Here is a 13,348-nt window from a genome sequence, read left to right as displayed (position 1 = left end):
CTCGTCCATTCTCATCACCCGGGGATCCTCAGACCTTGGGTTTGAAGCCATCGCACCCCAAAGGAGATGACAATCCCCCCCCTTTTTTGAACTTTTTTATTAATATATTTTTTTTTTGTTAAATTTCTTTGTATTTTTTTCCTGCAAGACTTGGTGTTGGCGGCACTGTTGTAGTTGAACTTCAATCCCAAATTCCATGAAATAGAAATCAGAAGTAAAGATTGAGAGGGAGGAAGGAAGGAGGCAGGCCAAGGAGTAAACAGAGTTTGACTAGAAAAAAAGAAGAGGATGTGTGTGTGGTGGGCATTCCCAGGCAAGGCCATTCCTTGAGGGAGGGGTTTGGCAGGCAGCTTGCCTCTGCCTCATGCAGGGGAGGGAGGAAAGATCCCCTGGGGACCTTACAGTCCCCTCTTCCTAGGGCTTCCTGCCCCCAGGGGAAAAAGTTAGTACTAGGGATCAGCCACAACCTCAAACAGGGCTCTCCACCCACCTCTGCCCTGCCTGGCAAGTGTATGATAGATTGGCTTCCTGTGATCCCCTCCTGTTTACCCATTTCACAAGATTCTGATATGATTAGGGAAGAGATATAACCCACTTAGAGATTAAGCTTGTCACAACTTTTGCTGCCCTGTGAGCTCCTGTTACCTGGTCTGGTTCCATTCCTCAAAACTGCCTCCCCAAACACAACTGCCAGAGTTGCGGACTGGGGTACTTGCTCAAGTGCCTCTAACCCTCTGCTGAAGGAATGTATTCTTCAGGCCCTTTAGAAATTTAATCAAAGGCCACGAGTGAGTCCAGACCAATCAGATAAACTTTTAGGGGAGAGAGAAGGGTGGGAGAGGTCAGTGGATGGACTTGCCTGCAATGGGCTCTTTCTTTCCTTTACACATTGCTGTTGACATGGCATGCCACCCTAGGGGGTTAGATGAGGGGCTGGCTGTAGAGGAAAGAAAGTGGGAGATGCTAGGAAGTCATCCTACTTTTCATTTCCCTTCATATCTCTTTCAGGGGAGGATGGGATTGGGCAAGAACCTATCTCAGTGCTTAGAGGGGAGATAGGATCCTCCAAAGTCAGAGGTGATGACTGTACCTCCTCCAGGTTTTTCACTAGGCCTCAGGGCCACCAGGGCCCTGGGTTAGGGAGCCACAGAGCTCAACCAGTGCCTTGCCCAGTATAGTCACTCCTCCATTTTCTTCCTCCTTTCCACTCAGGTTCCAGGAGACTCCTCAGGACACCAAACCCCACCATCATCCAAGTTCAGGTCTAAAGAAAAGGTGGGGAGGGTATGGGGCAATGGTCTGACTTAGATTTGTGTGTCTCAGAGAAGAGAGCAACTCTGAGCAAGAAAAGCCCTTCATATGTAAACAATCTAGAGAAAGAAAGAGTTGGGGTGGGAAAGGGAGTGAGGAAGACAGAAACAGATCCAGAATAAATGAGAGAATCTGAAAGGAGAACAGGAAAGAAAAGCAAGAGATAAAAACAAAGGGAGACAGAAAAGAAAGGAAAAGGAGAAGATTGGAGAAAAAACAAGCAGAAGGAGGAAAAGAGAAAAAAGGCAAGTCAAAGGAGTGAAGAGGCAGCAACTGAAGCCAGAATTAGGCCAGGCAGGAGCCTTAGGTGAGGAGCTGGGAGAACAGGAACGCCAGGCTGAGGTCCAGGAGGGCCACGGCTCCCACCACCAGGGGGTTGGCAGCTTCCTAGAGAGATGGGAGAAATGCAGTCTCAGTCCCTGAGGACAAGGTCCAGCGACAGGTTCCACCTTCCTGCCCTGGCCTAGGTGGCAAAGCTGAAGAGTCCCAGGCACATTTCCTCAGAGGCTAGAGCAGGGGAATCACCAACCCTTGTGTTGGATTGCAAAACACTCCTCTTCTCCCAGCCAGGGCCCCACCTTCCCTCTGGCTCCTTCAAGTCAGGAATAACCCTGCCTCCCTCCTCCCATCAGCACGTCACATGGCCCAGGCAGAAGGTGCCCGGCCTTAGTAGCACACATTGGCAGCGGCAGCTGGTACTGCAGTAAAGTAGAAAGGGATGAAGGGGTGAGGATGTGGTTGCTAGGAAACAGAAGGCCTGGAGTCCAATCAGAGTAGAGGGTTCTGGAAAAACTCCGCCCCTCCTGGTTTTCTGCCTTCTTTCTTATTTCCCTTCTTCCCAGGAGAGGGAGGGAGAGTCGGGGTAGGGAGGGAACAAGCTTTTCCTTTTTTATTTCTGGGCACCAAAGACAGAAAGTGTGGAGGTGGGGGGTGGGAGTGGAGTAGGAAACTGGGAGCTGGAAATGATATGGAAGGAGAACAGGGAAAGATGTTCTGGCTCTACTGTTAATTATTCCTTTGTAACCTAGGGCAAGTTACTTTAAGTGCTCTGTGACTCAGTTTCCCTTTCTGTCAAAAGAGAGAGTTGGACATGAAGGTCTCTCAGGTTTCTTCCAGCTCTCAAGTTTTTTAAATTTTTTTTTTTTTTGAGGTAGGATATGGTTTAAGACTAGGCAGGCACAAAGAAAGCTGAATCCAAATCAAAGTCCCTCAGGGGATGAGAGAGGTCTAGAAAGGATGAGAGGCAAGGCTTTGAGAAGAGGGGCCAGAAATGAGCTGAGACTCAGAGGGCACAAAGCGGGATGAAGGGTGTCTGTCTCACCGGCTGGGCGGGCCTCTCAGGTGCAGCTGGCTCCTCAAGCTCTTCCATCAGGCACCCAGCTTCAGGACCCCTTGAGGACCGGCCCCTCAGGACTGGTGTGGCCATAGGCTCAGGCTCCAAGGCCCCTTGGGTCCTCATGGTGGGCAAGGGCTCTTCATCTTCCCCCTCCTCCTCTCGAAGACTTCCAGAACTGTCACTGCAGCCTCCAAGGAGTGGGGATCCTGGGCCCTGGATCCCAGCCTCATCCTCAGCCTCATAGCCAGCTAGTTCCTCTGCCTGCTCACCTGGGCTCCCCCACTCCTCAGGCCAAGCTTTGGGGCTGGAGAAAGGACCCCGGTCCCCTCCAGGAGGCAGTGGGTTCCGGCAGGCTGAGGGTCGCCAGGGTTGGTGGGAGGAGGCAGGACTGCTGGGCAGTTCAGGGGAGCCCTCTGAGGGGGTCAGTCCATTCTCGTACACCCCAGGGCTGTCCTCATCCAAGGGCTCTGTGTCGGAACCTTCTGAGTCCTGCCTGGGTCTGCGGCCTGGGGCAGGGATAGCTAAGAATCAGAGGGGCCTAACTGGCCTTGGGCTGCAAAAGTTACTGCTTTATCCCTCCAACTGGGCACCTCCCAGGACTTTGGTATTCCCAGGCTTACAGCCTCTCATTGCAAGACCCCAACTCCATGTCCTTATTACCCTATGCCATCAATTCCCAGTTCTATTCCCTAGCCTGCCACCCTCTGTCCCCTCAAACCCTCATACCTTGGCTTTCCCATCCCCAGCCTCCTGTGAGGATTCCCTTCCCTTTTCCCTTCCAGCTCCCCAGGGGGCCCACCCCCGCCCCAGGCTGCCCATGCCTCACCTGGGGCCTCTAACATGGGTTGCAGGTCCTGGGCTATCAGTTTGGCCATTCGAGCAGCCTCCACAGCCTTCTCAGCAACGCTGCTGGCTGCTACTGCCTTTAGGAGGGCGTCTGCTGCCCTGTCAGGTTCCAGGGACAGGGACTTAGCAGACCTGCTCAGATGCTCCAGCCCCCTGGCCCATGTCCCCACCACAGTACATCCCCAGCCGGGCAGAGCAGCTGGCCTTTGGTTTCCTCTCCTAGACCTCGGGTACGCCTGCTGTCATCACACCCTCCTGGTCCTCTCACACCCTTCCATCATTATGTTCTGTAGTAACACTTTCCTTCTTCAGGCTACAGGGCCAGGCCCCCCCAGCTGCCCTCAACTCTGTTATTCCATTCCTGTCCTACTCCCTTCCCACTGACAATTGAGACCTTACTCTTAGTACATCCCTCTGCAGTCGCACCTGCTTGTGCTTTAAGCTCTGCCTGCCCACTCTCTTTGCTGTTGGTACCTCTTGTTATCAACTCCTCTCATACTCCTGGGGTCACACAGCTCTCTGAGGGGTCCAGGGTGTTTTTCCTGTACCTCAATCCTGCACTTTTAACAGCTTCGTCCTACTCGCCCCTCCCCCCACACGTCCTTGCTCTGAGCCATCCTCTCCCAGTATTAGGAGCCTTTGCTTCCCTTCCCCTCACTCCTGCTAGCCCTTCCTGAATCCTGCCTCTCCTTGCAGATTTCCTGACATGAGAATCTCACATCTTGCTTTTCCTCAGCTTATTCTGTTGTTACATTGTTCTCCCACCCCACTCCACCCCCATCCTCACTGCTACTGTCCCCCGAACCACCTTATCCTTTCTGAACTCTGGAACTGGAGTAAGGGTGGGTCCCCCCTCCCTGCTCACAGGCATGCTTTCTCACCACAGTGATTATACCTTCTGGGTAAGATCCTAGTCTCCTTCCTACAGCCCCCCTCCCATCCTGCCCTGTTCCTTAGGTACAGGTTAACTTGAAGCATTATCAATCCTTTCCCTATTGTTGTTTCCACGTTTTCCCTCTGATGTCATACACTTTCTCAATTTTCCCTTCCCTTTCGCCCTCTGCTGTTAATGGCAAGATGCCTTGTAATCATTAAATTAGTACTGTAATTCTGACTGATATACTTGCCATGGGATTGAATGGACCAAGACCCATGATTCCCTCTGGCCCCAGGCCTATTTAATCTGGCCTAGGAAGGCAGTCTGGGTATGGGGGTAGGGACAAGGGTGGTGGTGTCCATTGCAGACTTAGGTCCACCTGCTCTGTATGTACCTTGGAAGATATGGTCGGCCTCCTCCCATCAAACCTGGTGGGTCAAGGACCTTTAGAGCCTGCTTAAAGGGTCCTCAGGTGATGCTATTCTTCCATCTTAGGGCTTTCGGACTTTATATGACTAGCCCTGTATTGAAACTGAGCTGGTTTCAGGGTTTAGGGCAGGGGATGAGGACCACAGTCTTGGGTTACATTGAATTATGTTGGAGGTAAAGAAATGGCAACACTGACAAAGGCCTGTGTTTCTGAGTTGGGAGGGTATGGATGATCAAGTCCTAGGCAGCAGACCCAGTCTGTGCTTGGACATCAGGCCAGGCTCGGGCTACCTGGCAGAGGCACCTGCTGCTGAGGTTCTGCTGTTTCCATGGCAGCTTGAAGCCAATCAGGTTTGCCAGGCCTGTTGCTGGGGAGACCAACCAGCCTCCTTTCACTGCCTGATCCTCGTTACTGAGATTAGTTTTTCCTGCACATGCCTGTTCTTCATCTACTCTACAGTGCTCCCTGGTGCTCTGCCTTCCCCCTTCTCTGGCTTATGGCCCTGGACTCTAATCATCCAGATGCTCACATATATGTACAGATAGACATCTACTCTGGATATCACATGTGTACACACACACACCCCTTGTCACCTATTATGCAAACCCACTGAAGCATATTTAGATATATCTTGATCTCTGATCCTCTGAAACAGTCTCAAAATTAAACAAAATCCTTCAACTGTGCCTTCCCCTTTAAATAAAATCCAATATATAAAAATTCATATATGTGAGTTGCATAAATCAGGGGCCTGTGAATCTCATTACAAACGGATTTTTGGCTTTCTTTAGATCTGTGCTATTTACTCCAGTTGTGACAAGTCATATGTAGCTATTAGGCACTTAAAACATGGCTAGCCTGAATTGAAATGATGTGCTGTAAGTGTAAAATGCATGCTAGATGTGAAAGACTTAGTAAAAAAAGGGGAAGGGAATGTAAAATATCTCATTTATAATTTTATAATGATTATAGGTTGAAATAATATTTTGGATATATTGGTTTAAAGAAAAAACATATTATTTAAATTCACTTCATCTGTTTGTTTTTATTTTTTTATATGGTTTAAAATTATGTGTTTGCCTTACATTATATTCCTACCGGACAGCACTGCTTTAAATAACAAGGTTCCTGATGCATGGATATGTAATCTGATTTGCAGGGGAAAAACTTCGTTTACCAGCAAGCCTCCTCCCTTCAAATCTTTATCAGTGGGTAAAGAATGGGAGACAGAGGAGGCAAAGCTGAGAGGAACTGTCTTGTTAGGTGGATAGGTCAACTGTACAAACTAGACTTCCCCAAGACCCCAGCCTGAAATGATATCAGACTGTGGGCAGGCTGAACTGTGGTTAGGAATGCACGTCCTGTCTCTCTGCCCAGGGCTGCTGCTCCCTGCCTGGCCTGGAGTCTGGATTAGCTACAAGCAAAGGAAGACTGGGGACACGTCTTAGTTCTAAGAGGTTTCTGGGGCTGCACAAGGCAGCGCTCATTGCTAATCCCACACACAATGATGAATGTCCCCACAAAAGACACTGCGACGCACAGTCTAACACGGCTTCCCTCAAACACCCAGCCACCCAGTTACACCTACATCCACCTGTAGCCTCAGATATAAACACTCCAAACACCCAGGGCTACAACTACCTGGCTCTAGGCCTGCTCTTCCCTACTAGGCCCTAAGCCATGTGTCTGGGTCTTCCCTGTCCCCAGGGTACCTTCTCCCCTTGGCCCAGCTTTGGCCTCTGCACCCGATGCCCACCTGGCAGCAGCAATCTCCTGGCGCTGGCGGGCAGCACTCACTGCTCGACGGGCGCCCTCGACAGCCCTGTCCACCTTCTCCTTGACTTTTCCCCGCCGAAGGGCCAGAGGCAGGAGGCTGCGCACGCGCCCCCCGTGCACCAGCCTGTTGCGCTTGTACTTGCCCTCTTCACGGGAGCCGTCGGGGCGGGTGGTGCGCCCGTAGCCGTGCCGCCGGTTGCCCAGCCACTCGCCCTCGTAGCGAAGCCCGTTGGAGCGCTGGCTCACGCCGTAGCCGCTGCGCCGGTCGGCGCGCCATTCGCCCGCATACACCTCCGTGGCAGAGCCCTCGATGAGGGCTGGCGGCGCTGGGGCCAGGGGCCCGCTGGCCTCGGAGCCCAGAGGCCCTGTACTGCCCACCTCGCTGCTCACCTCGCTACGGAGGGAGCCTCGTTTGCTGCCCAGGGAGCTGCGGCGCGCGCCCGCTCGGAGCCCGCTAAGCAGCAACGAGCGGCGGAAGAAGCCGCCGGCCGCAGGGGTGCGCTTGCGGGAGGACGCGCGGTCAGCGTCCCCAGGCCCGGCTAGCACGAAGCCGCCCCGCGAGCCGGAGGCCGGGCTGCCTCCCTCGTCGCCGGGCAGGGGCAGGGGCGGGGGCGGCGTCGGGGGGTCGCTGTGGCCCGAGTCCAGAGAGGTGCGGCGGGGGGAGCGCAGCAGCGCCGCCTGATGGTAGGGCACGCTCTGGCGCACCCCGTAGCCGTGGCGCTTCCCGGCCTGCCACTGGCCCTGGTAGGTGCCTGAGGGCGGGATAGGAGGGGGAGAAAGAATCAGGACCTGCTGCTCCTTGCACCCCAGGCCCCAAGCACCCCTGGAAGCCTTAGTGTGGAGGTCGGGGAAGGGCACTAGGGCTAGGGACAGGCCAGGTGGGGTCGGAAGGTGTGGAAAAGCGGCAGACAGACGAGTAGCAAGAGGCCTGTGAATTTTGGCGGTGTAGGTAGACAAGGGAAAGGCAGAGGGGCAGGCAGGCTGTGGTGTGCGGGGGACAGACAGTCCAGAGGTGTAAAGGACAGGCTGACGGAGTGTATAAGATAGCCATGTGACAAGCAAACAGGACTAGGAGGGGCAAGCCGACTGAGGAAATGTGAGGGGACAGGCAGAGCAGAGGTGTTAGGGGCAGGTAGGTGGGGCGGGGAGGTGCGTGGGACCGGCACAGAGGAGGCGTGTAAGGGGCTGGCAAACGGGGTGTGTGAGGGTCAGACGGGGGTGAGGTGGGGGTGGGGGGTGGAGTGAGGGACAGGTAGATTGGGGAGAGGGAAAAGCAGGCAGGGGGCCGACAAATGAGTAAGGCGTGTGCGATGGCGGGAGGAGAGGCCAGGAAGGTGGGCGCAGGGGTGCATGTTGAAGGGGATGGCGTATGGGAAAAGAGCAGGGCATGGGGGTGGGGAGATATGGCGGGGAAAGGCATACGCGGGCCAGACCGACTGGGAGGCGTACGCGGACCAGCAGACAGACAGCAGTGGGCCGGGCCCCGCACCTCCGTCGGAGTAGGTCTCGGTGCCGTAGCCGTCCTGGAAGCCGTCCTTCCAGAGCCCGGCGTAGCGCAGGCCGGACACGCTCTCCCACACGCCGCTGCGCCCCTTCAGCCCGCCCAGCCACTCGCCGCGGTACGTCCAGCGGCTCTTGCGCTCCACGCCCAGCCCTTCGCGCTTGCCCTGCTGCCAGTGGCCCTGGTAGCTGTGTCCGCCGGGCCCCGTGAAGACGCCCAGTGACTCGAAGCCGTGTGCCCAGCAGCCGCTGTACTCGCCCTGGGCGCCGGGCCCGGTGCACACGCCGTAGCCATGTGCCCGCCCCGCCTCCCAGCCCCCCACGTAGCAGCCCCCGTCGTCAAAGTCGAACTTGCCCCCGGGGGACATGCATGTAGTTGGCGCGGCCTCAGCCCCCCGGCGGCTCAGCGCATCCTGGGGCTGGAGAGCCGGCTGGGGGCCTGGGAGCCGGGCGAGGCCTGGGGGCGGGGGCAGTTAGACTGGGGCCGGGCGGGGGGGCCCCAGCGCGGGCTGGCAGGGCCGGACCCTCATCCTGAGTGGCTGCAGAGAAAGAGGGGGGGGTAGTGGTGAGCGAGGCCCCTCCTCTTTGCCCGCGGCTCCTTGGCCCAGTGGCTCCGGGGCAGCAGCACCGCCCCCAACCCCCCACCTGCGGTAGCATCTTACAGCCGCTCCTAAGCTTTGGAGGCACGGGGGCTCCCTCACCGCTCTGTTCTAGTAGAGGACCCCTCCCATTACTTGGGGTCCCAATCCCAAGCGGGAGTCCCAGTTCTCCAGTCTAGAACCCCAGAGTGTCCAGTGGGGATGGCAGTTTTGGGGAGGAGGGTTCTGAGAGGGGGCTGGGCAGAGTCTTAGGCCATCCGCTTACTTGGCTGCTGTCAGGACCCCCCAGTCCCGGTTCTTTGGCTTCCCAGGCAAAGGTGGGAGATGTAGCAGAGGAGATCTGAACAAGGTGGGCAGAAGGTTTGGTGGGGAAAAGGAGATGGGGAGGCTCTGCAGGGCAAACGCGAGGGTGGGGGTGGGCAGACAGGCAGGAGGGAGTGGGTAGGTTACTCACCATGTGGGCTGGGGCGCAGACCGCCTCCCAGGCGCGGCGTCCATGGCAGGATACCTCCACTCCCACCTCGCCCGACAAGCCAAGCCCCCTCCCCGCCGGAGAGACTGCTCCAACCCAGAGAGCGAAGGTGGGGGAGCCGCAGGAGAGAGTTGCCCCTCTCCCTAGCTGGAGGGCCAGGCGGTGGGGGGGAGGGGGCGAGGTAGTGGCGGGTGGCGGGGTGGGGGAATAGTGTAGGGAAAAAATTCTGCCTCGGATGGAGATAAAGGAAGAGGAGCTAAGAGCTGGGTGGGAAGGGAGAGGGGGCTACCAAAGGGGGGTGTATTTATTATGTTTTTTCTTCTTATGGTTGGGAGAGGAAAAAAATATCAAAATTCCGATTCCATCCCAGCACAAATCAATGTTTGCTCCATCCCAGCATCACGGGGGAGGCTGGGCCAGGCAGATTTAAAGGGGCAGGGTGAGGAGAGGAGAGGGTGGGGAGGGTGGGGAGAGGAGATAGAAGAGACCATGGCAACGCCGGCAGGGGTGGGGAGATGCTCGGGCAGAGAGGGATGGATGCCTGATAAACCTGCCGTGAGGGGGAGGCAGGTAGACCGTAGAATGAGAGGCACAGGGACCCCCACGGTGGAAAAAACCCCTGGGATTCTGGCAGGGAGTGGGGTGAGGCCGAGGGGAGGGGAGTAAGGGGGAGGAGACTAGCTGAAGAAGGGGAGGCTGGGGGAGGCCGAAGCCAGGCGGGGGAAGAGAGATGCTGGCGAGGCCGGGAGGGAGCGGGAGGAATACAAAGGAAGAGGTGCAGGGGTGAGAGCTGAGGAGGGAGATGCTGGCGGAGAGGGACGGAGGGAGGCAGACCCATTCAGGGGCTCCTGAAGGATGGCAAGGGGGAGAGAAGCAGGGGAGGAGGAGAGAGAAAAAGAAAAAAACACACCTATATATGTGGAGACAGAGAGTGAAATAAGGGTTGTGAAGGGAGAGGGAAAGCTCTGCACAAGGGTGGGCAGACGTGGGCATAGAAATCCTGGGAGGAAGAGCTCAAGCGGGGGCTGGGGGCCGGAAGTGGTGGTGTGGGGCTCTGGGGAGAAGGAGGAACCTGCCAGCTGCTTGGACTGAAGCCAGGAAGCCTTTGATGCCTGTGTCCACCAAGTGCACTGTCCTTCCTAAGAAACCACTGCAGGGAGACCAGCAGGCTCCCCCACCTGCACTTTCTGAGGAAGCTTGAAATGGGGCCCAGCCAGGAAACCTGGCACCACCAGTGCTTTTCCAGGCCTCACCATACTGCGCCCCCCACCAACTATTTCTCCTGGGTAGTCCCTCTGAAGGGGGAGGGTTGACATGAGGGTGCATTGTTTTTGAATGGGAAGTAGGGGGTCATGCTTGGTGGTGCCTTGAAGGTTCTGGGGCTTCAGAGTCTTCTCTTTTGCAATCCTAGAGGCAAAGACACATAGGCAAGTGTGGGTGGGCCCTTCCTGAGGCAAGGTCCCCTGCAGCCCACCATCCATCCCTGACCACTTTCCAGAGGGGTGGCACATCCTGGGCCTTACTGTTTACAGGTGGAAATGGGCATATACTGTCTTCCCTGCCCCTTCAGCTGATTTAGACTCTGCATCTATGCTGCCGCTAAGCGTCTAGGAAGAGGATACTGTCCAATTACACCCAATGGCATAAATAGTCAAATGCACTCAATTGCTTTTATTTTCATACAAGGTCTGGTTCACCCCATCATTTTACAGAGAAGAGAACTGGGAGAGGGAGAAGTCACTCACTGGAGGTCATACAGCAGAGGTGGCAGAGCTAGGATTAGAACACTAGACTTAGACCTTTTTTTTCTTTTTCTTTTTAAAATTTAAGTAACTTTATTTTTAAAATATATCTTTATTGATTACAGAGGGAGGAAGGGAAAGGGAGAGAGAGAGAGAAACATCAATGATGAGAGTCATTGATCGGCTGCCTCCTGCGCGCCCCCGACTGGGGACGGAGCCCGCAACCCGGGCATGTGCCCTGACCGGGAATCGAACCCGGATCGCCTGGATCCTAGGTCAACGCTCAACCACTGAGCCACGCCTGGCCGGGCTAGACTTAGACCTTTTGAGCCCCATAATCCCTCCCAGGGTCTCATGTACTGGAGGCCCTCCCTTAGATTCAGGAGCTCCATTTTGAACACTTTGGTAAAATAAAGAGCATGAGGTTTGGAATCAACAGGACTTTCCCTTGCATTTGTTTTCCTAAAGGTGGATATGAGGTTGGAGAAACATATAAATTTTAAGCATTTAGGGGAGGGACCACATCTTAGTGCTTAGTATGAAACAGGGCAGCTCTGGGTCCATTTGAGACAAGACTGGTGGTGAAGAGGTCCTCCCTCCCTTCCTTCCTTCATCAAACATTTACATGGTTTACTGTGTACCGGGAACATTTCCAGGGGCTAGAGATACAGTGGTGAATACTGGTGCCTGGTCTCTTGGAGCTTACTACCTAGTAGAGAAGGCAGACAACTAACAAGCAATTCTAGTGCACTTAGTGCTATGATGGGTTCAAGGAGTGGAAATAGGACATAGGGATGGAACCTAACTTAGGCTGGCTCCCCAGGGCGGAGGCATTAAGATGAATCCAGAAGGGCATTCTGGGGCAGGCCCAGCTGCACCACATCACTCACCGCTGGGTATTCAGTGCCTTGTCCTGTTCAGCCCTTAATATTCTAATTTTCTCCAAGAAAAAGGAAGACAAAAAAAAGAAAGACCAGTCTATGGGCCTGGTAAGACCTGTGCCCTGTTCTTTAGGGAGGAAGGGTAGCAGGGTAAGTGGAAGGTGGGAGCGATGCCTTGTTGGTATATTGACTCTATACTGAATTCTCAGCTGCAAATTAAGGTGGGTCTGGTGAATTCCTGAAGAAGTAATTGAAAGAACTATGTTGGAACTTGTGGGGCACACAGTCCTAGCCCCCCATATCTCCCGAGTGAGGCAGCCTTTTCAGCTCCTCTCTCGTCTGTTCTTACAGCTCCTATAATCTCTTCCTCTTCTTCTCCTCCCCCTCCCACTCCCCTCCCCCTCCTCCTTAATCATCACCTGAGGGTATGTTTTTATTGATTTTTAGAGAGAGAGGGAGGGAGAGAGAGAGAAACATTGATGTGAGAGAGAAACATTGATTGGTTGCCTCCTGTATGTGCTCGGACCAGGGATCAAACCCGCAACCTAGGTATGTGCCCTGATTGGGAATCGAACTTGCAACCTTTTGGTGTCCGAGATGACGCTCTAACCAACTGAGCCACCTGGCCAGGGCTATAATCTCTTCTTTTTGGGCAGAATCCCTTTTTTCTGAGGGTATATTGGTGTGTCTTGCCACAACTTACCAATGTCCTGGGGTCATAGAAAAGGGAGGAAACATTAAGTGGAGAAACGCTGTGCTTGGAGCCGAGCACTGTGTGTGGCTCTCCACCTGCATGCCTCATTCAATCCTCACAGCACTGTAACTGTGAGCAGCCCAAGCTGGACTTTCGAAGATGGACAGTCCTATGTCTGAACCCTGACTGTCCTGTTGACTAGCCAGGTGAGCCTGAGCACATTCCCTAACTTTTCTGGGCTGCAGTTTGTATATCTCTAAGATGGGAGTACTATAAGCTACTCTAGAGTTTGTAGTGAGGATTGAAATGATCATGTATGAGCAGTATGTGTGATAATATATGGGGGGGGGGTTGACCACTTGGCATAGTACCTGCCTAGTGCATAGTAAATGTCCAGTAAGTGGTGGCTTGAAAAATACGATGGCATTATGCCAGTTTTATAGTTGAGGAATCTGAGACCCAGAAGTTAATTAATGTCGTACAGCTAATATATGGCAGCCTTTGGTTTTTAATATATATCAGATTCCCACATTAGTATTACTTTAACAAATGCAACTTATTGGGTCTATTTATAAAAGTAAAATGCTCATCGTAGAATTAGGAAAATAAAGCATGATGTTAAGAATAAAAATCACCCATAGTCTCACTACATAACAAACACTTTAGTGTGTTTCCCTTTTATGCACTTTGTAGTTAACATAATTAGTTAAATGTTGCATGTACAATTTTGGATCCTACTTATTCACTTTGCATCACCCTGTAAGCATTTTTCATGTCGTGGAAACATTCTTGAATTTTTGGCTACTGCATAATATTTCACTGTTTGGATGCTGCATAATGTGTTTAACCATTCTAGCATGTCACTTTTATACCGTTTGCACAGT

At 53.8% G+C, this 13,348-nt stretch overlaps 1 protein-coding gene across 3 annotated transcripts; it reads right to left on the bottom strand.

Annotated features, from left to right (window-relative positions):
- Window positions 1-140: 140 nt before the first annotated feature.
- JPH4 (junctophilin 4) lies at window positions 141-9,296 on the bottom strand. Of its 3 annotated transcripts, XM_081137096.1 has the most exons (7): window positions 9,130-9,296; window positions 8,941-9,015; window positions 8,066-8,615; window positions 6,557-7,328; window positions 3,474-3,592; window positions 2,633-3,153; window positions 141-1,698 (listed from the first exon to the last, which is right to left on the bottom strand). In XM_081137096.1, the coding sequence occupies exons 3-7, from the start codon at window positions 8,442-8,444 to the stop codon at window positions 1,615-1,617; spliced, it is 1,875 nt and encodes a 624-aa protein (XP_080993222.1). In that variant the 5' UTR covers window positions 8,445-8,615; window positions 8,941-9,015; window positions 9,130-9,296; the 3' UTR covers window positions 141-1,614. The 3 variants fall into 3 exon arrangements, with proteins under 3 accessions (XP_080993222.1, XP_080993223.1, XP_080993224.1); XM_081137097.1 differs by lacking the exon at window positions 8,941-9,015 and having other exon boundaries at window positions 9,130-9,245; XM_081137098.1 differs by lacking the exons at window positions 8,941-9,015; window positions 9,130-9,296 and having other exon boundaries at window positions 2,633-3,168; window positions 8,066-8,549.
- Window positions 9,297-13,348: the final 4,052 nt, after the last annotated feature.

Source organism: Miniopterus schreibersii (genome assembly GCF_964146895.1).
Source record: "Miniopterus schreibersii genome assembly, chromosome: 1".
In the NCBI taxonomy this organism is placed as follows: Eukaryota; Metazoa; Chordata; class Mammalia; order Chiroptera; family Miniopteridae; genus Miniopterus; species Miniopterus schreibersii.
The sequence above is the reverse complement of the archived record's forward strand: the minus strand, read 5'-3'. Positions and strand labels throughout refer to the sequence as shown.

What these genes read in the sequence shown, in the direction of transcription:
- JPH4 (XM_081137098.1), bottom strand. Translation starts at nt 8,444, where the DNA reads ATGTCCCCCGGGGGCAAGTTCGACTTTGACGACGGGGGCTGCTACGTG. An exon ending in CGAGACCTACTCCGACGGAG is followed by an intron (nt 7,329 to 8,065) that starts GTGCGGGGCCCG and finishes TCCCGCCCTCAG; the next exon opens with GCACCTACCAGGGCCAGTGG. An exon ending in CAGGAGATTGCTGCTGCCAG is followed by an intron (nt 3,593 to 6,556) that starts GTGGGCATCGGG and finishes GGAACCTGACAG; the next exon opens with GGCAGCAGACGCCCTCCTAA.